Source organism: Cervus elaphus, chromosome 6 (assembly GCF_910594005.1).
Source record: "Cervus elaphus chromosome 6, mCerEla1.1, whole genome shotgun sequence".
Classification (NCBI taxonomy): domain Eukaryota; kingdom Metazoa; phylum Chordata; class Mammalia; order Artiodactyla; family Cervidae; genus Cervus; species Cervus elaphus.
Window position 1 is genome coordinate 1,837,282 of NC_057820.1, and position 22,401 is coordinate 1,859,682.

General features: G+C 60.1%; 1 protein-coding gene across 8 annotated transcripts in view; it reads left to right on the forward strand.

Annotated features, from left to right (window-relative positions):
- Positions 1-15,875, forward strand: part of SH3BP2 (SH3 domain binding protein 2) — a 35,375-nt gene extending 19,500 nt beyond the window's left edge. For 5 of the 8 annotated variants that reach the window (XM_043906014.1, XM_043906015.1, XM_043906009.1 and 2 more), the window contains 12 exons: positions 5,999-6,138; positions 7,261-7,363; positions 8,695-8,812; positions 9,109-9,179; positions 9,849-9,937; positions 10,177-10,245; positions 11,750-12,392; positions 13,702-13,825; positions 14,041-14,096; positions 14,328-14,409; positions 14,886-14,945; positions 15,280-15,875. In XM_043906014.1, coding sequence (XP_043761949.1) covers positions 6,003-6,138; positions 7,261-7,363; positions 8,695-8,812; positions 9,109-9,179; positions 9,849-9,937; positions 10,177-10,245; positions 11,750-12,392; positions 13,702-13,825; positions 14,041-14,096; positions 14,328-14,409; positions 14,886-14,945; positions 15,280-15,417 — 1,689 coding nt within the window. In that variant the 5' untranslated portion in view covers positions 5,999-6,002 and the 3' untranslated portion in view covers positions 15,418-15,875. Of the gene's footprint in view, positions 1-532; positions 823-4,812; positions 5,009-5,998; positions 6,139-7,260; positions 7,364-8,694; positions 8,813-9,108; positions 9,180-9,848; positions 9,938-10,176; positions 10,246-11,749; positions 12,393-13,701; positions 13,826-14,040; positions 14,097-14,327; positions 14,410-14,885; positions 14,946-15,279 lie in introns of those variants that run through there. The other 3 variants (XM_043906012.1, XM_043906017.1, XM_043906010.1) reach the window with 3 other exon arrangements.
- Positions 15,876-22,401: the final 6,526 nt, after the last annotated feature.

A 22,401-nucleotide genomic window follows, 5' to 3' on the forward strand; every position in this document is an offset into this window, starting at 1 on the left:
TGTGTGCATAGTTGTGAGTGTGCGAATGACCGCCCTGGGGACCCTGGGAGCCCTGGCCTCCCCTCCCTGCGGCGCTCACAGACGGGCGGCGAGTGACCACCGACAGGAACCCCTAGCGCTGCGGTCGCACGAGGCGCCGGCTCCTTCACCACAGCCAGGGCCGCAGGTCTGCAGGTGTCGGGAAGGGGAGCCGAGGGAGCTCTGCTCTCATGCACAGGCTCACACAGTGCACACGCGTGTGCACACATGCCAAAGAGCACGCACAGAACCTTCTCACCAGCGCCGTGCGGCTCATGCACGCGTCCTGCCTGGGTGCGCCGTCCGTAACAGTGGCTGGGTGTGTGGGCCTTTTCAGGGGATGACCACAGGCCCCAGGGACTCACACCCCAGGGGGAGGGGGAGCCACAGAGCCTGCACTTCCTGGAGCCCAGGGCTGTCTCTGCGAGGAGGAGCGGTTTTCACCTGCTTGCTCTGACCTTGGGTGCTGCAGCCTCGGGCCTGGGTCCCACAGACCAGTCTCAGCTTTCAGAGAAGGTGGGGGTGAGCCTGGAGCAGAGACCAGAGAGCTGTCTGGTGCTGGGCTCCTGGGCAGGTCCCAGTGGCGCGGGGCAGGGCCTGGGGCCCAGAAGATGCAGGGGCGTCAGGATGAGCCGGCCCTGCCACGGTCCACCCTCTGGAGGGGGGTGGCGGAACGTCGTTGTCTGTCTCTGAAGCAGGGACACTCCCAGAGGAGGTGACCGTGGAGCACAGCCAGGCCTGCTACCAGGTCAGCCAGTGGGCACCAGGAGCGCTGCTCTGGTCCGCAGAGGGGGCTGTGGCCAGGTGAGACCGAGCCCTTCACAGGCCTGTGCCCGCCTGGCCGCCGAGCCGACCAGGGTGGGACTGCGGGGCCGCCCGCTCCCTCTGCTTCAGGTGCAGAGCCAGGAGGAGGGGTGGGCTCCGTCAGTCCTCAGCTCTGCCTCCGGCGCCCCCTCCCCCACAAAGATGCCAGGTCTCCTTACAGACTGGGGAGGAGGCGATGGAGTGGGCTGGGGGCTCTGTGTCCACTTCCTCTGGCTTCCAGGCCACCCGCAGTCCCCACCACCCAGGGCAGCAGCATTCTGCTCCTCCCGTGGGACAGCCTGATTCCCCTTTTGTGCCCGGGTGCCCCTCTTAGGTCGGGGAGGACCACCTGAAGAAGGGACAGCTGAGCTAGCTCCTGTTTCATTTTCGGATTGTTGCTGGCAGAGGGAAATACGGTGGAGTTTTATGTGTCCATCTGCTGTCCCGCCGCCTTGCTGAGCTTGTTTATTATTTCTAAACATTCTTTAGTGGATCCCTGGGGTTTTTCCTGACCATCTAACCTCTGAACAGTTTTACTTTTTCCTTGCCAATCTGCATAGCTCTTACTTCTTGTTTCTGCAAAACTGTCCTGGAAACTCTGGCTCAATGGTGAATAAAAATGTCCTTCCCTTGTTCCTCACTGGAGAGGAAGCTTTCGGTCACTCACCGCTGATCGTGATGTTCGCTCAGGGTTTTTCATAGACGTTCTTCACCAGGTTGAGGAAGTTTCCTCCTACTCCTAGTTTGTTGAATGTCCTTTAAAAAAAAAAGTTTACTTGTCTGCTCCGGGTCTTAGTTGCAGCACATGGCGTGTTTAGTCTTTGTTGCTGCATGTGGGATCTTTCGTTGAGGCCTGCGAACTCTCGGTTGCGGCATGTGGGGTCTAGTTCCCTGACCGGGGATCGAACCTGAACGCCTTGCATTGGGAGTGCAGAGGATCAGCCACTGGGCCACCAGGGAAATCCCCACTGAGTGTTCTTATCAGGAAGAATTGCAGATTTTGTTAAATGCTTTTTCTGCTTCTGTTGAGACAGTTGGGGCTTCCCTGGTAGCTCAGCTGGTAAAGAATGAGCCTGCAATGCAGGAGACCCCGATTCGATTCCTGAGTCAGAAGATCCCCTGGAGAAGGGATAGGCTACCCACTCCAGTATTCCTGGGTCTCCCTGGTGGCTCAGATGGTGAAGAATCTGCCTACAGTGCAGGAGACCTGGGTTTGAACCCTGCATTGGGAAGATCTCCTGGAGGAGGGCATGGCAACCCACTCCAGTATTCTTGCCTGGAGAATCCGCATGGACAGAAGAGCCTGGCGGGCTACAGTCCATGGGGTCCCAAAGAGTCAGACATGACTGAGCGACTAAGCACAGCACGTTGAGACAGTTGTGTGGTTTTGTACTTTATTAGATTTATACTGTATTGTTCAGTTGCTCAGTCGTGTCTGATCCTTTGCAACCCCATGGACATGCCAGGCTTCACTGTCCTTCACCATCGCCCAGAGCTTGCTCAAACACATGTTCATCAAGTCGGTGATGCCATCCAATCACCTCATACTCTGTCGTCCCCTTCTTCTCCCGCCTTCAATCTTTCCCACCATCAGGGGCTTTTCCAATGAGTCGGTTCTTCGCATCACGTGGCCAAAGTATTGGAGTTTCAGCTTGAGCATCAGTCCTTCCGATGAATATTCAAGACTGATTTCCTTTAAGATGGATTGGTTTGCTCTTCTTGCAGTCCAAGGAACTCTCAAGAGTCTTCTCCAACACCACAATTTAAAAGCATCAGTTTTTTGGTGCTCAGCCTTCTTAATGGTCCAGCTCTCACATCTATACATGACTACTGAAAAAAACCATAGCTTTGACTTGAAGGACTTTGTCGGCAAAGTAATGTCTCTGCTTTTTAATATGCTGTCTAGGTTTGATATAGCTTTTCTTCCAAGGAGCAAGTGTCTTTTAATTTCGTGGCTGCAGTCACCATCTGCAGTGATTTTGGAGCCCAAGAAAGTGAAATCTCTGTTTCCATTGTTTCCCCATCTGTTTGCCATGAAGTGATGGGACTGGATGACATGATCTTCGTTTTCTGAATGTTGAGTTTTAAGCCAGGTTTTTCACTCTCCGCTTTCACCTTCCTCGAGGCTCTTTCGTTCCTCTTTGCTTTCTGCCCTAAGAGTAGGGTCATCTGCATATCTGAGGTTATTGATATTTCTCCCGGCAATCTTGATTCCAGCTTGTGCTTTATCCAGCCTGGCATTTTACATGATGTACTCTGCATAGAAGTTAAATAAGCAGGGTGATATAATGTTTAACATGCTTTGAATTTTGCTTTTTGATGGTTTTTTTGGCCCCAGTGCCAGCTTGCGAGATCTTAATTCCCCCACCAGGGGTTGAACCCAGGCCCTGGCAGTGAAAGTGCTGTCTTAAGAACTGAACCACCAAGGAATTTTCTACATTCTCTGAATTTTGACTGTTAAATCAAGCTTGCATTCCTAGGTTAAATCCCACTAGGCGTGGTCTAGAATTCATTGTGTGTGGTGCTGGATTCAGCTTGCTAGTGTTTTGGTTAGGAACTTTCTGTCTACACTCATAAGGGATGCTGGTCTGTAGTTTTCTTGTGAGGTCTTTGGTTTTGGTATCAAGGTAATGCTGGCCTTTTAGAATGAGTGCCTTCCTCTGGTTTTTGGCAGAGTTTGTGAAGGACTGGTGTTCATTTGGACCAACTCTTGAGGGTTGAGTTAGCTCAGTTGTAAAAGGAGGCAGTGGAAACACAGTGGACAGAGGCCTGAAGGTGGGAGCGTGGTGGACTTGAGTAACGTGTGCCCTGGGCCTGGCTGGTGCAGGCACAAGGGAGGCGGAGGGCAGGAGGAGAGCCCATGAGAGAGGTCCCCAGGGGCCGGATCCGGAAGGGCTGGTGGGATGTGAGCAGGTCCTGGTGTTTTAGAACAGAGCAGCGATGGGCATTGGGCATGTGTTAGAGAATGTGCGGAGGGGAGGGTGATGGAGGAAAGAGACTGGAGGCCCAGGGGGAACTGAGGAGAGGAAGTGGTAGCACCCAGAGGTGGTGGAGGGGGGCACAGGCTGGGGGGCTGGGAATGCTGTTGGGAGGGGTTGGCAAGGGCACTGTGAATGGGCATGGAGCGGAGGGAGGCTGCTGGGACAGGCCAGGACTGGCTGCAGCGGGGAGGGGTCTGAGCGCTGGCCTGAGAAGGCAGCTGGTAACCAGGGGCGGGCAGCCATGTGGGAGCAGGGCTGAAAGTAGACCTGCCCTTTGCTGCCCGTGGCCCATGTTGGTCAGCAGTAGAGGAGGCAGAACGGTGGGGAGGCCACCAAGGGCCTCCGCCAACCTAGGGGGTCTCCTGGGAGTGTGCCCACCGACTTCCAATAAGGTGGGAGGAGCCCAGGACCAGACCCCTGACTCCTGCCGGGAATCCCGGGTCAGACCGGCGCCGCAGCCTTCCCCTGAGGGGGCACTCTCGCCCACCAGCTCCGCCTGAGCCGAGAGGCAGGGCGATCCTCCTCCCGACTGACCAGAGCCCCTCAGGGTGGGGTCCGGGGAGAAGGAGGCATTTTCCCAAGGGCTCCGTCGCACGGAGCCGGGTGGGGCTGGGGTCCGGGTGGGGGCCTTCTAGCCGCGGGGCTGTGAAGCCGGCTGCCCGTTCGCTTCTGAGGCTTCCTGACTCCGGGCGGCCCCCTCGGGCCTCCTTCTAGCCCCCGTGCGCCTCCTCGGGGCGGCCGGGGGAGAAATGGAGGCCCGGGCAGGGCCGCGCGAGGGGAGGAGCCGGGGGGCGGGGCGGTCCGGGGCGGTCCGGACTGGGGGCGGGTCTACCCGGCAGTGGGAGGGGGCGAGGGGCGGAGCGAGGGGCGGAGCGGCCCGGCCAGGCAGGGGCTGGGGGCGGGGCGAGGGGCGGGGCGTGGGCGGGGCGGCCCGGCTGGGAGCGGGGCGAGGGGCGGATCTGGGGGGGGCGGAGCGACCCGGACTGGGGCGGGGCGTGGGCGGGGCGGCCCGGCTGGGCGCGGGGCAGGGGGCGCGGCGGCATGGCGGGAGCGGGGTTGCGGCCGCGGGCTTGGGGTCGCCGGGAGGCTGGCGCCGGGGTCGAGGCGGCGGCCGGGGCGCGCGGCCCGGGGCCATGTCGGTGCGCACAGGGGAAGCGGGTGCGGGCTGTCCCCCCGAACCCAGCCGGGCCCGCCGCGTGGACATCGTGAGTACCGAGCGGGACTGAGCCGGCGCTTCCGGCGAGAACAAAGGCGGGCTGGCGGGCGGGGGCCGGCCCCCTGCAGGTCTGGGGGGTTCTGGGCGGGGCGGGGTCCGTCTATCTGCTGACACCTCCTGGGGCGGGCACCAGCGCGGGGCCTTCTTCTCCCTACGCCCGCGGTGCCCTGTTCTGGGCCGGCCGGTCGGGCACCGGGGTGGTGCGCCTTTGTCGTAGCCTCCGCTGTTCGGGGACGCAGGCCAGAGGGCTGGCTTTGTGTGCAGGGGGAGCTGAAGGGGGCAGCCCGCGGGACCTGGGCAGAGGCCGAGGCCGGGGCCCCACCGAGGATGAGGCGTCCGGGGAGGCGGGAGGCAGTGAACATTTGGTGGAGTGCGCTGGTTTGCCAAGAGCAGTGGTTTTCTCTGTATGCATGTGTGTCTCGGGGAATGGGGCAGCAGTTCCAGCAAGACTGGGCTTCTGGGTCTGACCCTGACTCCTTCAGCTCCACTATGGACCCAGGAGGAACCAGGCACCGGTGGGATGGGGGCGGGCACTGGAAAAAACAGTGCAGGGTGGGGGGTGCAGTTCAGAGGGACCAGGAGTAGGGGCTGGACCGGAGTGTGACTGGGCATTGAGGTGCCTCACAGAGAAGGACACTTTGAGATTTGAGGGACAAGTAGGCGTTCTCCAGGTGAAGAGGGTTAGTAGTCATTCCAGGTGGAGGCTGGAAGTGTGAGACTAAAGAGTCTGTGAGGTTTCTGGGAGAGCGCCTGGAACAGGAGGAAGAGGCCGTGGAGTGGGGTCCTGGAACGGAGGGTCCTGTGTTAACCCCCAGGCAGGCAGCCTGTCCCTGGTGTCTGCACTGTGTGGTCCCTGCCCGAGTGATGCCCCAGGCTGACGGGGTGGATCCCAGTCAACCCACCACATCGTCATGGCCACAGTAGGCAATGTGCGTCCCCATCCCTGGCTAAGACACGTTCCCTTCCCTTTGTATTGTAGCTTCATGGCGGCCGAAGAGATGCACTGGCCTGTCCCCATGAAGGCCATCGGTGCGCAGAACTTGCTCACCATGCCTGGGGGTGTGGCCAAGGCCGGCTACTTGCACAAGAAGGGCGGTACCCAGCTGCAGCTGCTCAAATGTGAGTCCCCTGGGTGGGGGTGGGGGGGCATGAAGGGAGGCCCCAGGAATAGGGCTGAGCCCCCCTGGGCCTCTGTGGCCAGGCAACCCGCCTTCCTGAGCCTCTGCTTCCTTCCTTGCCTTGGGCCCTCTGGAGTTTCCCTTCTGTCTCTGCCCTCTTGGGCCCTGACCTTGGCCTTTCTAGCCCGCAGGGCTGTGGGAGGGTCTGGGGTGGTGCAGCTGGGGGAGACAGGAGGGCATCGGGTGCATAGTGCTGACCAGCTGGCCAGGGAGCTTCAGCCCGTGGCCAGGAGCTGTGGGCCCTTATTGATCTGGTAGGTCTGGTTCCTGCATGGTGCCTTCACTGTATCAGGTTGGTGTTCAATGAGCCAGGCAGTCACTCTGTCTGTAGTGAATCCATGTGCCAAGCTATCACCCATCTGGGTGCTGGGTCTCTGGAGAGCTTCATGAGACCTGGGCTCTGGTCCCTAGGAGAGCAGGCTGGGAGAGGGGGAGCCCCCAGGCCTGCGAGATGCCTGGCTTCGAGACACTGAAGGCCCGACAGCATCAGGACCTTGTCCATCCCTCTGACCAGCCACGAGGTCCGTGGGGTTGCTCGAGCGGTGCCCTCTGCCAGGGACTCCCTGACCCCTGTGCTGCCTGGTTGAGGGGCCCAGGCTGACTGGTTTGGTGTCTCCCTTCTCCTCTTCTGAACCGGAGGCTCCAGCGAGGGCCTGCTGCTGAGCTGCTCCCGGGCCTAGGAGGAGCTGCTCAGGGACGGGGCTCTCACCATCACTACCTGGGGTCGGCTCCATGCTGGGCGGTGGCGCTCTTGTTGGCAGCATCTCTGGGCTTTTTTGCCCCCACCCTCACTCTACCAGCCGGGGTGGAGGGCACCTCACAGAAGCTGGGCAGCACCAGCAACGTGGCTCTGGCCGCTGGCCCCGCCTCTGCCCTTCCTGGAGCCCGCTTTAGTGCTTGTTGCTGGGTGCCACGCAGCTCCCCGAATCTCCCCCTGCACCTGGGGGACCTGCGTGCCCATCAGCCTGCTGCCTGTTTAGACTCTGCCCTGGAGCCATCCTGGGCCTCTGGGCGTGGTCCCCAGAGGCCGAGGCTCACCCGCCCTGCCCCGCCCCGCCCGCAGGGCCTCTGCGCTTTGTGGTCATCCACAAACGGTGTATCTACTACTTCAAGAGCAGCACATCCGCCTCCCCGCAGGGCGCCTTCTCGCTGAGCGGCTACAACCGGTAAGTGCCCTGCTGGCCGCTGGGGCTAGCGGCTCCCCCTGGCTCCCACTAAGGCAGGTCCAGGCCTTCCTGTTCACGACCCCAGCCCTTTGGATAAGCCCCACCCCTGCCAGTCCCTCCTCTCCTGAGAGCCAGCCCTCAGGCTTGGCCAAGGGCCTGGGGGCAAGGTCAGGGCCTCCTCCAGGATCTACTCTCCAGAGTCCCCCTCCAGCCCTCCTTCCTCCCCACCTCTTGCCCTTTCCCCCACTGCCGCCTCCTGGCCTAGAGCCCAGCCTGCTGGCCCAGGCTGTGCGCTGGGGCTTTAATCAGCCACGAGCCTGCCCCCCAGGGCCTTTCTGACTAATGGTCCGCTGGGCGGTCACCAGGCACAGAATAGGATGGGGCGTGTTGGCGTGGGCGGGGCGGGGCGGGGCGGGCCCGCCCCCGCCCCGCCCTGCCCCACCCCGCCCTCAGCCTCTGGGACCTGCGCTGCGTGTGCTTCCTGGCTCTAGGTCTTGGGGTCACACCACCCAGGCCGTGCGGCTCTGGTCCCCTGAGGAGGGCCTGGCCCTTCCTGCCTGGGAGAACCCGCGGGTCCCTTGGTGTCAGTGGCAGGACGGGGACCCCTCGGGAGTGACTGGGCCTTTGCGCACTTCCTGCCTGCAGCCTAGTGCCAGGTCTGCAGGCGGAGGACGGGGAGGCTCCAGGGCCCTGTGGCTGCCAGCAGGCACGGGGGCGTGGAGCTCTGGGGTCCTCTGAAGAGGGACGTTTCTTTTCCACAGACACACTGCCCACAGCCTGGTGGGGGTGCAGCCTAGCCCCAGGGCATGGTCCACGCCCCCCGATGGCACCTGCCCAGGTGCCCAGCCTGACCGCATCCCTCCGGCAGATGTGATCATTCCCTGAACCCCTCGTCCCGGCTGTGGGAACAGCCACGGTCACTTCTCTGAAGTGCTCTGTGGCACACTGCCTGGGACCAGGGGTGGGGCCAAGACTGACTCGAGCCCCATGAGGGTCCCCAGCAGGCAGCCAGGGGTCAGGCGGGGCCCCAGGCATCCAAGTAAAGTTTTGCTGGTTGGGGGGGGCAGCGAGAGTGGGGTGTCCTTGACTCGGAGCCCCGCACCACTGCTTCCTGAAAGCCCTCCCAGATCTGCACCGTCCCTCACTGCCCGCCCTTGCCCACACACTTCCCTCTGCTGCAAGCACCCCGGCCTTCAGGCCACAGTGTAGGGGGGGATGACCGTGTCCCTCAGGGCGTGGTGCTGGGTGCCAAGGCCTGTCCAGGGGTGGGTCCGCGTTCAGGTGGTCCCTGTGGGCAGGGAGCAGATAGTGACCACTGGCATTGCCCTCAGGGTGATGCGGGCGGCTGAGGAGACAACGTCCAACAATGTCTTCCCCTTCAAGATCATCCACATCAGCAAGAAGCACCGCACGTGGTTCTTCTCTGCCTCCTCGGAGGACGAGCGCAAGGTGCCTGGGGGGCAAGGAACGGTCTCAGCCCCCATGCAGGCCCTGTGGGGCCCCCCGGGACGCGGGCAGCTGGGCTGGTGCTGCTCCTCTGTCTCCTGTCCTCACGCCCAGAGCCTGGCGCCAGCAGCCCTTGCGCTCACGGTGGCGGTCTCAGGAGGAACCCGGGTGGGCCGGCAGAGGGCCGCAGCCCCGGAAGAGCCGGCCTTGGGGGTCGATGCAGACCAGCCTGTGTGGGGAGGGGAGGGCAGGGCAGGCGAGGGTGGGTCCTGCCCGCTGAGGCCCTGGCTCACCTGCAGAGCTGGATGGCCTTGCTGCGCAAGGAGATCGGCCACTTCCAGGAGAAGAAGGAGCTGCCTCTGGATGCCAGGTGGGTGGGGCCTGGGGGCGGGCGGGGTGTTCCTAGGGCCCCGGCTGGGATCCTGAGCTGGCCCCCAACCCCTGGGGGCTGGGCCCAGGGTCTCCTCGTTGAAGGCGCTTATCCGGGTGCCACCTGGGCTGCGTGTGTGCGGGGTGTGCCCCCGAGTGTGTAAGCCTGTGTGTGCGTGCGCCCTGTCGGGGGCGTCTGTGTGGGAGGTGACATGTGGTTTTACCTGTCCAGCTGGGAGGCCCGGTTTTGTAGCAGCTTAGTCCTGTGGGTCCCCAGCCCCCTTCACGGGGGAGTGAGTCGCCAGGGCGGTGGGCCAGCCCGTCCGGGTCTTGCTGACTGCATGGGGCATGGGGAGGGTGGCTCAGCAGACAGAGGGGCTCTCCAGGCGGGAACATTTACCCAGTCCTTTCAGTGATGAGGATTCCGGCGGGCCCCTGCCTGAGCCCCCAGGGCAGGAGCAGGCGGGGACCTGGGCCCAGCCCTGAGGTCTGGCACCGGGCTGGGCAGGCAGGGGGTGCGCCTGTGGCGAGAACCACAGTGGGGCTGAGAAGGCAGTCGCCCCCCGCCCCAGTCTCCTGTTCTCTGTGTGTCTGCATGTCCGCATGTGTGAGTGTGGGAGGGCCCCTGCCCGGTCCTCACCGCCCGTCCGCCCGCCCTCCCTGCTCTCAGCGACTCCAGCTCGGACACCGATAGCTTCTACGGCGCCATCGAGCGGCCGGTGGACATCAGCCTGTCTCCGCACCCCACGGACAGCGAAGGTGAGATGCGTCCCGTGTGCCGGGCCTGTGCCCCGGTACAGCTGGCTGCTGCCCAGGGGGGAGGCGTGGCTGACTGGCCTGCCTGCTCTGCCCCTTGGGTTTTCTCAGGCAGCCTGGGTGTCTTGGGTCCGGGGTCCACATCCTGGCCTCTGCCTCCCTGAGGGGGTGGGGTTTGGAGGGCCCCGCCCAGCCACCTGGTCCTGGGCTGCCCCGGGCCTGATGCCCTGTCTGCCTTGCAGACTACGAGCATGATGACGAGGACGACTCGTACTTGGAGCCCGACTCCCCCGATCCCGGGAGGCCTGAGGGTAGGTCGGGCGGGCCCACAGCCTGGGCAGCGCTTGGGGTGGGGAGTGGGGCCTCGGGGCTGGACGGAGCCCTCTAGCTGGGAGTGGCTGTCCTGGTAGGCTCTGGGTGGCCTCAGGCCTGACCATCTCCACCTCGGGCCTCAGTTTTCCTCCTTCCACTCAAGGGTTTGGAGGGTCAGACCAGGAGTGGCGGGCTCTGCTCTCCAACCTCCTCCAGTTAGCCTGGGGTGGGAGAGGGGTGGTTCAGGGATAAATTGGGGGGCCCTACACTTAGCCAGGCCCTGGCTGAGCCGGGGACAGCAAGGCTAGCCCTCTGTGAGCACCTCTGGTGGCCATGTGGTCACTTACCGCCCCACCCAGCCCTACCTCCCAAAGCCAGGGCTATGAGCTTGTACCCGCATCACCAGGGAGACAGGGAGGGGTGTGGGAGGGCCACGCCCCTGTCCTGCTCTATGTCTTGTCACTCCCTGCCCCTGCTGTCTGTCCCCATCTCTCCATCCCTTGCCTTCTGTCTCATTGCTCACTAGTCCTTCCCCCACCCCATTCTCCTTCCCCAGCCCCTCTTGTCCTTGTCACTTTCATTATCCCCGGGGACTTGGCCCAATTCTTCCACCACCGCCTACCTGTTCCTTGACCTCTTGTCCAATGACCTAGATTTCTGCCTTCCTTCGTCCCCTCATGACCTTTTCTTGGCTCTTGTTGTTGTTCAGTCTCTTAAGTCGTGTTTGACTCTTTGCGACCCCATGGACGGCAGCATGCCAGGCTTCCCTGTCCATCACCAACTCCCGGAGCTTACCCAAACCCATGTCCATTGAGTCGGTCATGCCGTCCAACCATCTCATCCTCTGTTGTCCCCTTCTTCTCCCGCCTTCAATCTTTCCCATCATCAGGGTCTTTTCAAGTGAGTCAGTTTTTCGCACCGAGTGGCCAAAGTATTAGAGCTTCAGCTTCAGCATCAGTCCTTCCAATGAATATTCAGAACTAAGTTTCTTTAGGATGGACTGGTTGGATCTCCTTGAAGTTCAAGGGACTCTCAAGAGTCTTCCCCAACACCACAGTTCGAAAGCATCAAGTCCACTCAGCGTCCACTAAATGTTTTGTAGCAGCTTGAATGTGTCACAAGCAGACCCAACCCGTCTCCCCCCAGCCTGTTCCCGCCCTTCCGCCTCGCCTGTCGGCAGGAGTCCCAGCTGCCCTCTGAGCCCAATCCTGGGAGGCTTCCCGGCCTCCTCTCTGTCTCTTGCCTCCCGCTCTGGGAACCTGATGTGCATCTGGGCTTCAGGAAGTTTTGTCCAGGCTTTGGAGGGCGGCTGGGATGGGCCCAGTGGCATGAGGCGGGCCAGACCCAGAAGGAAGGCCGCACGGGGAGTGTTGGGTGTGGGGGGCTGTGGGGTGGCCAGGCTGCGGGGCAGGGGCCCTGGCTGTCCGCCACCCGCAGAGGGGGTGCAGCTGCAGCCTCCAGCGGGGGACGCCTGTTTACCACGTGGTTCTTTTTGCCCTGCAGATGCCCTGATCCACCCACCGGCCTACCCCCCGCCCCCCGTGCCCACGCCCAGGAAGCCAGTCTTCTCTGAGGTGCCCCGCGCCCACTCCTTCACCTCAAAGGGTCCAGGCCCCTTGCTGCCACCCCCACCCCCCAAGCGCGGCCTCCCCGACGCCGGCCCGGCCCCAGAGGACTCCAGGCGGGAGCTGCTGGCCCTTCGGCGGGTGGAGCCCAGCCCTAGGGTGCCCGCCGTCTCCCGGAGGATGAGCGACCCCCCACTGAACGTCCTGCCCCCCGGGCCCGGTCTCCGGAAAGCCCCTTGCTTCCCTGAGAACAGCAGCCCCAGCCTGGAGCCCAGGATCCCCGTGCACGGGGTCAGCCCCACCAGCACAGCCGTGGCCGCCTCCCGGAACTGTGACAAGCTCAAGTCCTTCCACCTGTCCCCCCGGGGGCCACCCGCACCCGAGCCCCCGCCCGTGCCGGCCAACAAGCCCAAGTTCCTGAAGATGGTGGAAGAGGGCCCCCCGAGGGAGGCGGCCAGGCCCGGACCCTGTGTGCCCCCTGTGGCCCCCCGGCCGCCTCCGCTGAAGCTGCCCGTGCCTGAGGCCGCAGACCGGCCCCCCGTCCTGCCCCGGCCAGAGAAGCCAGCGCTCCCGCACCTCCAGTGAGTCTGCGGCCCGGGCCCCCCGGAACCCCCTCCCCAGCCCGTTGACCCTCTTGACCACCGGTGACCCCGTCTCCCTGCCCCCGGCTCTCGGCCCACATGGGCGCCAGGCCCTCGATCGCCTGCCTGCTTAGGCCGACCGGCTGCCCCTTCACACCTGACCCTGGGGCTCAGGGGCATCCTGCCTTACCCAGTGGGTGGTGAGCCTGGAGTCTGTGGCTGCTGCGGGGAGCCATGGGCGAGGGGGGCTTTGGGGACACTGGCCTTCTGGAGCCCCTGTCGGCGGGGAGGGCCCCCCAGGATCAAGGGAGCGGCTGCAGGGCAGCTGGCCTTCTGGGGACAGGGCTTCGCGGAGGCGTGGTGCTGAGCCTCTGTGGGCCAGCGTGCCCCAGCGGGCCCTCCGGGGCCACAAGCGTCCTTCCCAGCGCTGGCTCTGAAGCCACCAAGGCTGCCTGAGCCCTTCCCAACTGGAAAGCCGCTGGAATGTGGGACCGCCCGACTCCCCCTGAGGCCTGCTCCAGACCCCGTGGGCTTCAGTGCTGGGCAGTGCCGGGAAAGGCGCGTGTCATGGCACCTCCAGCCCGTGGGACCCTCAGCAGTGAAGGCTCTGGGGGCCACGGGGCGAGCCCCGAGTGGATGCTCCCGCCCGGTTCTCCCCGGGAGCCCTTGACCGTGTCTCGCTCCTCCCCAGGGCTCTGCCAGCACTGTGCCCGTCAGGACGTCCTATGAGGGGCTGCAGAGTCGCGGGCCGGGTCCCTGTATCAGGCTCTGGGCCTGGCCCTGAGTGCCACAGGGCCGCCTGGGCCACAGTCGATCATCCACAGCACAGCGGCACCCACAGCCTGGCAGCCCATCCAGGGCGCCTTCCTGAATCCTCCCCGGAGCCCTGGCTTAGGAGCACATGGCCACGCGCAAGGGCGTCTCTTTGGCCTGGGCTGTTGATGTTGTCCTCGATTGCTGTCAGGGGAGCGTGGCTTGGCTGAGGCCACAGGGCTGGTCCGTAGCAAGGAGACCGCCCTCAGACTGGGGCCTTTTCCCCCAGCGTCCAGACCCCAGGATGACCCAGGCCAGGGATCCCAGCTCAGGCTTCCTGGCCTCGGTGATTCCTGCTGCCCCAGGGTGGTCAGCACGGACCCCGGCTCCTGGAGCTCCACAGTCACGAGCCTTTGATGGCCGCCAGGGCTTCGGGCCCCAGACCTCCTGGGTTCCGAGGCTCAGTGCGGTCGCCCAGAGGGCGAGGGGGCATCACCGAGGGGCTTTGTCCCCCATCTGACGGACCGCGGCTTCCCTCTTCTTGTCCCGCTCCCAGGCGATCACCCCCTGATGGGCAGAGTTTCAGGAGCTTCTCCTTTGAAAAACCCCGGAAAGCTGTGCAGACTGACACGTTGCAGGCGGACGCTGGCGGGGAGGGCTCCGACGATGACTATGAGAAGGCATGGCTGGGGGGCGGCGCCCACATCTCAGCCGCTGAGGGGGCCGTGGAGGGGGCTGGCGGGCTGTCGGAAAGCTGGGGGTCCTGGGGCTGGAGGGTAGAACTCGGTACAAAGGCCTGGCTCCCAGCACAGGCTGGCAGCCAGCGGGGAGGAGGGACCCCAGCCCCAGTCCCGGGCCACGACCCTAACCCGGACCCTTCACCCTGACCACTCAGGTGCCACTGCCCAGCTCAGTCTTCATCAACACCACCGAGTCCTGCGAGGTGGAAAGGTCGGTGCGCCGTCTGCCTTTCTCCACGGCCTTGTTTGGGCAGACCTGAGGTTCTCTGCCCCCCGCCCCCACCTCAGGTCTTCCTGCCTTTCTGGCCGCCCCCCGCCCCGGGCTCTGTGCGTCTGCCCCTGTGACCCCCGGTGCTCTTGGAATGGGGGAGGTGGGTGGGGTCGGAGGGCCCCCGAGAGCTGCCCGAGGCCGGCTCCCCTCCACGCCGCCGTGTTGTTGTAGGCTCTTCAAGACCACGAGCCCCCAGGGGGCGCCCCAGGACGGTCTCTACTGCATCCGGAACTCCTCCACCAAGTCGGGGAAGGTAGGCACGGAGGGAGGTGGGCCCGGGGGTCTCGTCACCATCGGCAGTGATGCCCACTCCGCAGCATGGGCAGGAGGCAGGGAGGAAAGGGTGGGGTTCCTGTTCCTGCAACTTGAGGGGGGCTTCTTGGGGGCGGTGAGCCTGGTAGGACGTCCGCTGGCTCTGCCCAGGGCCCTCCAAGGGTGACTTGTGTGACCTCACTGAGCCTCAGCTGCCCCGTGACTATCAGGGGTGGTCCCAGCGTGGACCAGACGTGCCGCTGTTACTTACGTCTCACCCGACTCTGAGGGCGGGATCCCTGGGGCAAGGTTGCCCGTCTGGACCCTGCTGTCCGTGTGCAAGGCCGCCCTCCCCCATGGACCCAGCCTTGACTCTGCTGCCCACCGGCTCGGTCTCTGAGGGGCCTGCTCGGGGTCTAAGGGTCATCGTCATCCCAAGGTGAGCGAGCCCTGTGCTGCCTGCTTCTCTGCCTGCAGGTTCTGGTCGTGTGGGATGAGACCTCCAGCAAAGTGAGGAACTACCGCATCTTTGAGAAGGTGAGCAGGCGGCCTCGAGGAAGGCCCCAGGCAGGAGGGGAAGCCTGCCCTAGGGCCTGGCTGGGGTCCCGGGAGTCTCCCTGGTGGAGCACAGGCAGTGGGCACTCAGGCCCACGCCTCCAAACACCCCTCCTCCTTCCCCCTCCCCTCCCCCACTCCCGACCCAGCTGTGTCCCCGGATGGACCCCACAGGAGATGGGGTGACCCGCCCCCAACCCTCGACTTGTCTGCAGACCTTGCCGGCACCCCCTGGGCAGGCGTTACTGCCAAGCGCCCCATTTCACAGGGCAGGCAGGCTGGCCAGCCCCCCCGACCCTGGCCCCTCCCCCCGCAGGACTCGAAGTTCTACCTGGAGGGCGAGGTCCTCTTTGTGAGCGTGGGCAGCCTGGTGGAACACTACCACACCCACGTGCTGCCCGGCCACCAGAGCCTGCTGCTGCAGCACCCGTACGGCTATGCCAGGCCCAGGTGACACCCGTGCTACTCGCTACTGGGCAGAGGCCACCCCGGGGGCCCCGGCCCCAGGCCGCGCAGGAGGAGGCTGGCCCGCGCGGGAGGCTGAGTGGAGCCAGCAGCGAGCTCTGACCTGGGGCCTCCCCAGCGGACATCTCAGAGGAATCTCAAGGCCAGGCCCCGCCCAGCAGGCTGGGTCCCGGGGCCAGGCCGTGCCCTGGGCCCCAGAGGATGGGTTGGGGCTCTCCCATCTCACCCTGCCCACTGCCCAGGGGCCCAGGACTGAGCCTGGACTGGACTTCACGGACAGGAATGGAGGTTCCCCCAGCACACCCACCCTGCACTGGGCTGGGAGCTCAGCAGGGCTGGCGTATTTGGGGTGGGGAGGCAGGGGCTGGACCCCCCAGGAACGTTACAACACAGGCTCCGTGAGGGGCCGGTGCTGAGCAATAAAGCACAGATGACTTTTGCACCGTGGCCAGGGCTGACTGAGTACCCACTCCAGGGTCCAAGCAGTGACCTTGCCAGGTCAGCTCACCCTAAATGGTGGTCTTGTCTTCCAAACCACAGGTCGCTAAATGGCTTGATCTTGGGTGCACAACTGGTCACAGGACAGGACCCCAAAGTCGGACGGTCTGGGTTCAAAGCCTGTACATGAAGGACCAGATTCCGCTGCCGCGAGTCCAGTTCAGGGCAGTGAGGCTGCAGAGCTGAAGGCCCCGCATGTCTCTAGTTGGGTCATTCACTGGATTAACCAGCAGTTGGGAGACAGCCAGGTGGGAGGCTTTCCCAGCGTCCACTGCCCGCAGCAATAGGGTCTGCAGGGGCTGGGAGCTTGGAACCCAGCTGGGGGTTTCAGGAAGGCTTCCTGGAGGAAGTGATGGCTACAGCGCTATGGGAAGAGTGGGCCCCATGTAGGCCAAGGATAGATGGGGACGATGGAACCAGGTGCTCCGGTCCGTACACATGCCCAGCCCTGAGTACCTCCGTGCTTCCTCCAGCAGGCTGGTCTCCCTGGCGTGACCATCCAGGGGTGATTTTTTTTTTTTTTTTTTCCCCATAAAAACAAGCTCAACTGGTGTCAGGGCTGCCAGGGAACCTAGGGCCATTTGATCCTCTGCATTGCCCTCTTTTGCTAGGAAAGAGGAATTTGTTGTGTAAAACCCAGGCCACGAGAGCATTTGTGCCCACTGGCACTGATTAAAGGCCCCAGGAGAAGGCCACTCGGGCGTCCCCACCTCTGCCCTGGGGCACGTCCTGGGTGAGGTGGTGGAGGAGGAGAGGGGGGCCAGGCAGGGACGTCGGCTCTCTGATGGGGAAGACCACGGCCGTCTGCTTCCAGAAACGGTGTCCAGCTCTGCAGATGTTCCCCCTTCAGCCCCCGGGGATGGGGGTCGGGAGGTGGTCATGGCCTCTGGGTGACCTGGGGGTCACCCCCACTCTGGGGGTCTGGGGTTTGGGAGTCCTGGTGTTCCTCCTGCAGCATCTACGGGGAATGAAGAGTTTGCCCTCTTTCACCCGCTCTGCCCTGAACCCCCGGAGGCACACCGTTCCCGTGTGGCTGCCACTTCAAGTGGGGCCTGGGGTCAGAGACGCAGTTTCCAGCGGGGCTCGGGGTCTGCCGTGCTGGGGACTGCTGCAGAACGCTACTGCCTTTAGCTGGCGTGCAGCTGCTTGGGAGCCAGCTCGTGTTAGAAGACCCCGAGCTGGAAGTGGGGGTTCTGGCATCCAGAGCCAGGTGACAGGTCCTTCTGGCCGCCTGGACAGATGGGGCCTGTTGCTGCCAGAGGCCCAGCACAGGGCCTGCCGGGACAGCTGCCCACCTCTGTGGACCACGCAAGCTCAGGGCCTCGGTTGCTAGAGTTAGAGTGTGTGGGCTGGGGGCAGTGGATGGGGCACCAGATGTGATCCTCTGATGTGGAGGCGGGGGGGTTCCCAGACCTGCCAGAATGTTCTGTTCCCCCCGTTGGCTGGAGGGTGGTTAGCACCGAGCACTTCCCGTACTTGAGGCGCTAACCTGCAGACTTGACCTAAGCCGCTGCTCCTCCAGCTGCAGGCAGACCGTTTCACAGGTGAGAAAACCGAGCCGCAGAGCGGCCTGGGCTTGTGTCCCAGCCACGTGATCTGTCCTTTGCCGCTGAGCCGAGACCCTGGCGTCTGCCCAGCGGCCTCGGATAGGCATTGTGGGGTGTCTGGTTAATCTGCACCCCCCAGGGTCCCGGACCTGCCTTCACCCAGCGAGGGGCCCACAGCTGGGGGTGGTGGTGAAGGACAAGACCGACCCACCTTGCTTCTCTGTCCTCCCAGCCCTAGTGTGTGGGCAGACCTGCCGGAAGGCCCACCCAAGGGGCCATGCTGCCCCTCACCTTACAGACAGGGGAGCTGAGGCTCAGAGAGGCTTCGCTGACCTGCCCAGCCTGGTTGAGTCCAGAGGCAGTTCAGTCCCTGCCCTCGGGAAGAGGCCCCAGCTGCTTTGAGAGCTCCTCCAAGGCAAGCACTGAGGCTGGTTTTACTCTTCCTGCAGTTGATCAGAAAGAGTGCAGAGAGCCCCTGTAACTTCTGTTAATAGTGATTTTTTATTGCAAAAATGTGCTTTTAGAACCAGAAGAGACCTGACGAAACCAATCGGGGTTGCTCCCTGCCCCCACCCCAACTCTGGGTCACATGGCGTGGACGCCCCCTGCTGGCCTGGGGTGGGAGAGCTTCCAGCAGTCCCCTGCTGAGCACCAGGGGCCTCGGGCCTGGGGCCAAGGGGCTTCTTGTCCAGCTGGGCGGCACTGGGCTGGCCTCTGGGGGGGATGGCAGGGCCACCCAGGGAACATCAGGAGAGGGAGCTGGCGATGGACAAACCTGCGTCCCTAGAGGAAGGGCAGTGAGGGGAGGACTGCAACCCACCTCTGGCTGTGACCTGTCAGCAGGGAGCCCCTGGCCGGGCAGCCTGCACACACATTAGGCTCCTTGTCAGGGCCCCAGAAGTGGCTGCTGGTGGCCAGGCTGCCAGCACTCTGGGGAGGGAGAGTCACGGGTCACAGAGCAGCCCTGACCCATCTGCCGCCCTCAGAAACCTCAGAGGCTGCCTGATGGTTGCCCCTGCGTCACTCTCCAGCTGCATCCTGGCCACACCCTGAGCTACTCGGAGCTGAGGCACCTCCTTTTCCCTTTCATTTCCTGTGGAATAAAACGCATTCAGAAAAGAGAGAAACACACAGATGTACTGCATAGCATTGCCATGAAGCGGACCAGCCCCCCCCATGCCCTCCCCAGCTCAGCGCCACCCCTCTCCTGCCCCCCCTGGCCGTGGGGGCTCCTGCTTTACTATGAAGCCTGCGTCTGTCTCCGCGCTTTCCTGTTTGTGCACCTACATGAGTGGAGTCATACCCATGCAAGCTTTGGCATCTGGCTTCTGCCTGTCATGTCTTCAGGTTTATCCAGGTTGCTATGCGTAGCTGTAGTTTCTTGCAGAAAACTGTTCTGTTGATGGTATCGTAGTTCATGGATCCATTTTACTGTGGATGGACGTTTAATTTGCAGTTTGGGACAATCACAGTGCTGCTAGCAACAGCCTTAACTGTTTCTGACCCGTGTGTGCACGAGTTTCTCTGGGGTGTGTACTCAGGACTCTTGAGTTCTAGGGCATCAGCGCCTTCCACTGTTTCCCAAGAATTCTGCAGTAAAAGATCTCCTGTGGTTCCACATCCTTGTTAACACTCGGAATTGTCAGACTTCTCTCCATCTTTGCCAAGCTGGTGGGTGTATAATTATGGCTTTAATTTGCATTTAGCTAGTTATTACCGGACTTCCCTGGTGGCTCAGATGGTAAAGCATCTGCCTACAATGGGAGACCTGGGTTCAATCCCTGGGTCAGGAAGATCTCCTGGTAAATGGCAACTCACTCCAGTATTCTTGCCTGGAAAATCCCATGGACGGAGGAGTCCTTGGGGTCGCAAAGAGTCGGACACAACTGAGAGACTTCACTCACTCATTGGACGTGAGCTTGAGCAAACTCTGGGAGATAGTGAAGGACAGGGAAGCCTGGTGTGCTACAGTTCTGGGGGTCGCAAAGAATCTGGTATGACTTAGTGACTAAACAGTTACTGATGAGGCTGAGCACATTTTCACGTATTTATTAGCCATGTTGATTTTGTCTCCTGTGAAGTGTCTGTTCAACTCTTCTGCCCATTTTCCTGTGTTTGTCTTTTTCTATTAATCTATAAGAATTCTTTATATAGTCTTGATACTGTCAGTAACGTGTCATGTATATCTTTCCAACTCGATAATTGTTTTTTGGACGTAGCACGGGGTAAGGATTCACTTTCATACCTCCCCACAGAGGGTTACCCCACCTGTCCCTGCATTCTTTATGTATAATCAGCCCCTTCCCTAGGCATCTGCAAAGCCACTTGCCATCTATCTGTACACGTGTAGGTCTGTGACTGGACTCTGTTCTGTTCCATTTGTCTCTTTCTATGCCAATACCAAGCTATCTTAATCACTGTTGTTTAGTTAGTTCTCATGGGCTTCCTTGGTGGCTCAGTGGTAAAGAAGCTGTCTGCCAGTGTGGGGGACGCAGGCTTGATCCCTGGGTCCAGAAGATCCCCTGGAGAAGAAAATGGCGACTCACTGCAGTATTCTTGCCTGGGAAATCCGAATGATGGAGGAGACTAGTGGGCTGGAGGTTATGGGATCACAAGAATCAGACACAACTGATCGACTAAACAACAACAATTAGTCTTCATATCTGGTAAAGTAAGTCCGTATTTTTCTTTGAATGTGTCTTGGCTCTTCTGGCTCTTAGTTGTCTCCGTGTAAGTTTTTTCTCCCATGTAAGTTTTAAAATCATCTAGTCAGTTCCATTAATGACAACTCAGTTGGTATTTTGACTGGGAGTTCATTGCAGCTATTAATCAACTGGTGGAAATTTGAAATCATTGGTTCTGATTCATGAACGTGGGTCTACCTCTCTCTTCATTTGGGTCTGTCTTTAAGGTTTACCGATAGGATTTTTATAATTTTGTCCTTTACGGTCTTGCTCAGCTTTTGCTAGTTTCACTCATAGGTATTTCGTATTCCCTTTATCGTATATGGTTTTAACTTTTTTGTCACGTAATGGTAGCATATAGGACACACTTTGTCTTTTAACTGCAGCAATTTGTCCATTTGTGTTTAATTAAATCTGTTGTCATATTGTTCCATCTGTGCTGGTGTTTTTCTCTTGTTTTTTCTTGTTTTTGGATTGAGCAACCCTTTTTCTTTTTTTTTTTTTTTTAAGCATGCCACTTTCCCTCTTCTAGTTTGAAAGTTATACAGTCTATTTCTGTTCTTAACTAAGTTTAGAGCAGTCAGTACTTTTACTGTCCTGCACAACACAAGGAGTTCAGGTGACTTTTGGTTGTACTCTGTGGCACGCAAGATGTTAGTTCCCTGACCAGGGATCGAACTCATGCTGCCTACAGTGGTAGCATGGAGTACGAACCACTGGGCTGCCGGAGAGCTGCCTTCAGGTGGCTTAATTTTACTGATCTCATTCTTTGATATTGATATTCATTGTTGTTTGTGTCTAATTTTGTATTGTTGGTTTTTTTTTTTGTTTGTTTGTTTTTAAGCTCCTACATAGAGGCTTCCCTGATACCTCAGTTGGTAAAGAATCCACCTGCAATGCAGGAGACCCTGGTTCGATTCCTGGGTTGGGAGGAACCGCTGGAGAGGGGATAGGCTACCCACTCCAGTATTCTTGGGCTTCCCTTGTGGCTCAGCTGGTAAAGAATCTGCTTGCAATGTGGGAGACCTGGGTTCGATCCCTGGGTTGGGAAGATCCCCTGGAGAAGGGAAAGGCTACCCATGCCAGTATTCTGGCCTGGAGAATTTCATGGACTGTATAGTCCATGGGTTTGCAAAGAGTCGGACATGACTGAGCAACTTTCACTCCTGAGACAGTGTCACTCAGAAGATACACAACACCTCCCTTATTTATTTTTTTTGGAAAAGGAAAGTGTACTTTAATAGCATTTAAACTTTTTATGATGATAAAATTTACGTAAGTTTACCATTTTAACCATTTAAAGCATACAGTTCTGAGGCATTAAGTACATTCACGTTGTTGTGAATGGTCACCACCATCCATCCACTAAACTCTTTTCATCCTGTAAGACTGAAACTCTGTATCTATTAAATAGGAACTCCCCATTTCCCCCTCCTCCAGCCCCTGACAACACTGTCTGCTTCCTGTCTTATAAATTTGACTACTCAAGTCCTGTACTCCAGTATTCTGGCCTAGAGAATTCCATGGACTGTATACTCCATGGGGTGGCAGAGTTGGACATGACTGAGTGACTTTCACTGGCCACTGGCAGGGCCCTCCTGCAAGTGGAATCATAATTTGTGTTTTTGTGACTGACTTGTTTCACTTAGCATTACGTCTTTTAAGATTCATCCATATTGTAGCCTATGGCAGAATTTCCTTTTTAAGGCTGAATGTTATTCCATTGTGTGGACAGACCACATTTTGTTTATCAATCTTTCAAAGACACTTGAGTTGCTTCCTCCTTGTGTTTATGGTTAATAATGCTGCTATGAACATGGATGTACAAATGTTAGTCTCGTATATACCACAAAGTGGAATTGCTATGGTATATGGTAATTCTTTAACTTTTTCAAGAACCACCACACCATTTTCCCCGCTGATTGCACCATTTTACATTTCCACCAGCAATGCACAAGCGTTTCAATTTCTCTACTCCTTGTCAACACTTACTTTCTTTTTTAAAAATAAAATGGCAATCCTAATGGATGTTAAATGGTATCTCATGGTGGTTTTGATTTGCAATTTTTTAATCCTTAGTAATGTTGAGCATCTTTTCATGTGCTTGTTGGCCATCTATATATCTTTGAAGAGATGTCTATTCAAGTCCTTTGCCCATTCCTTAACTGGGTTGTATACTTTTTTGGTGTTACGTGTAGATAAAGTGTTTCTTACATGCAGTTTTCTTAAGATTGGGTTCTTCAG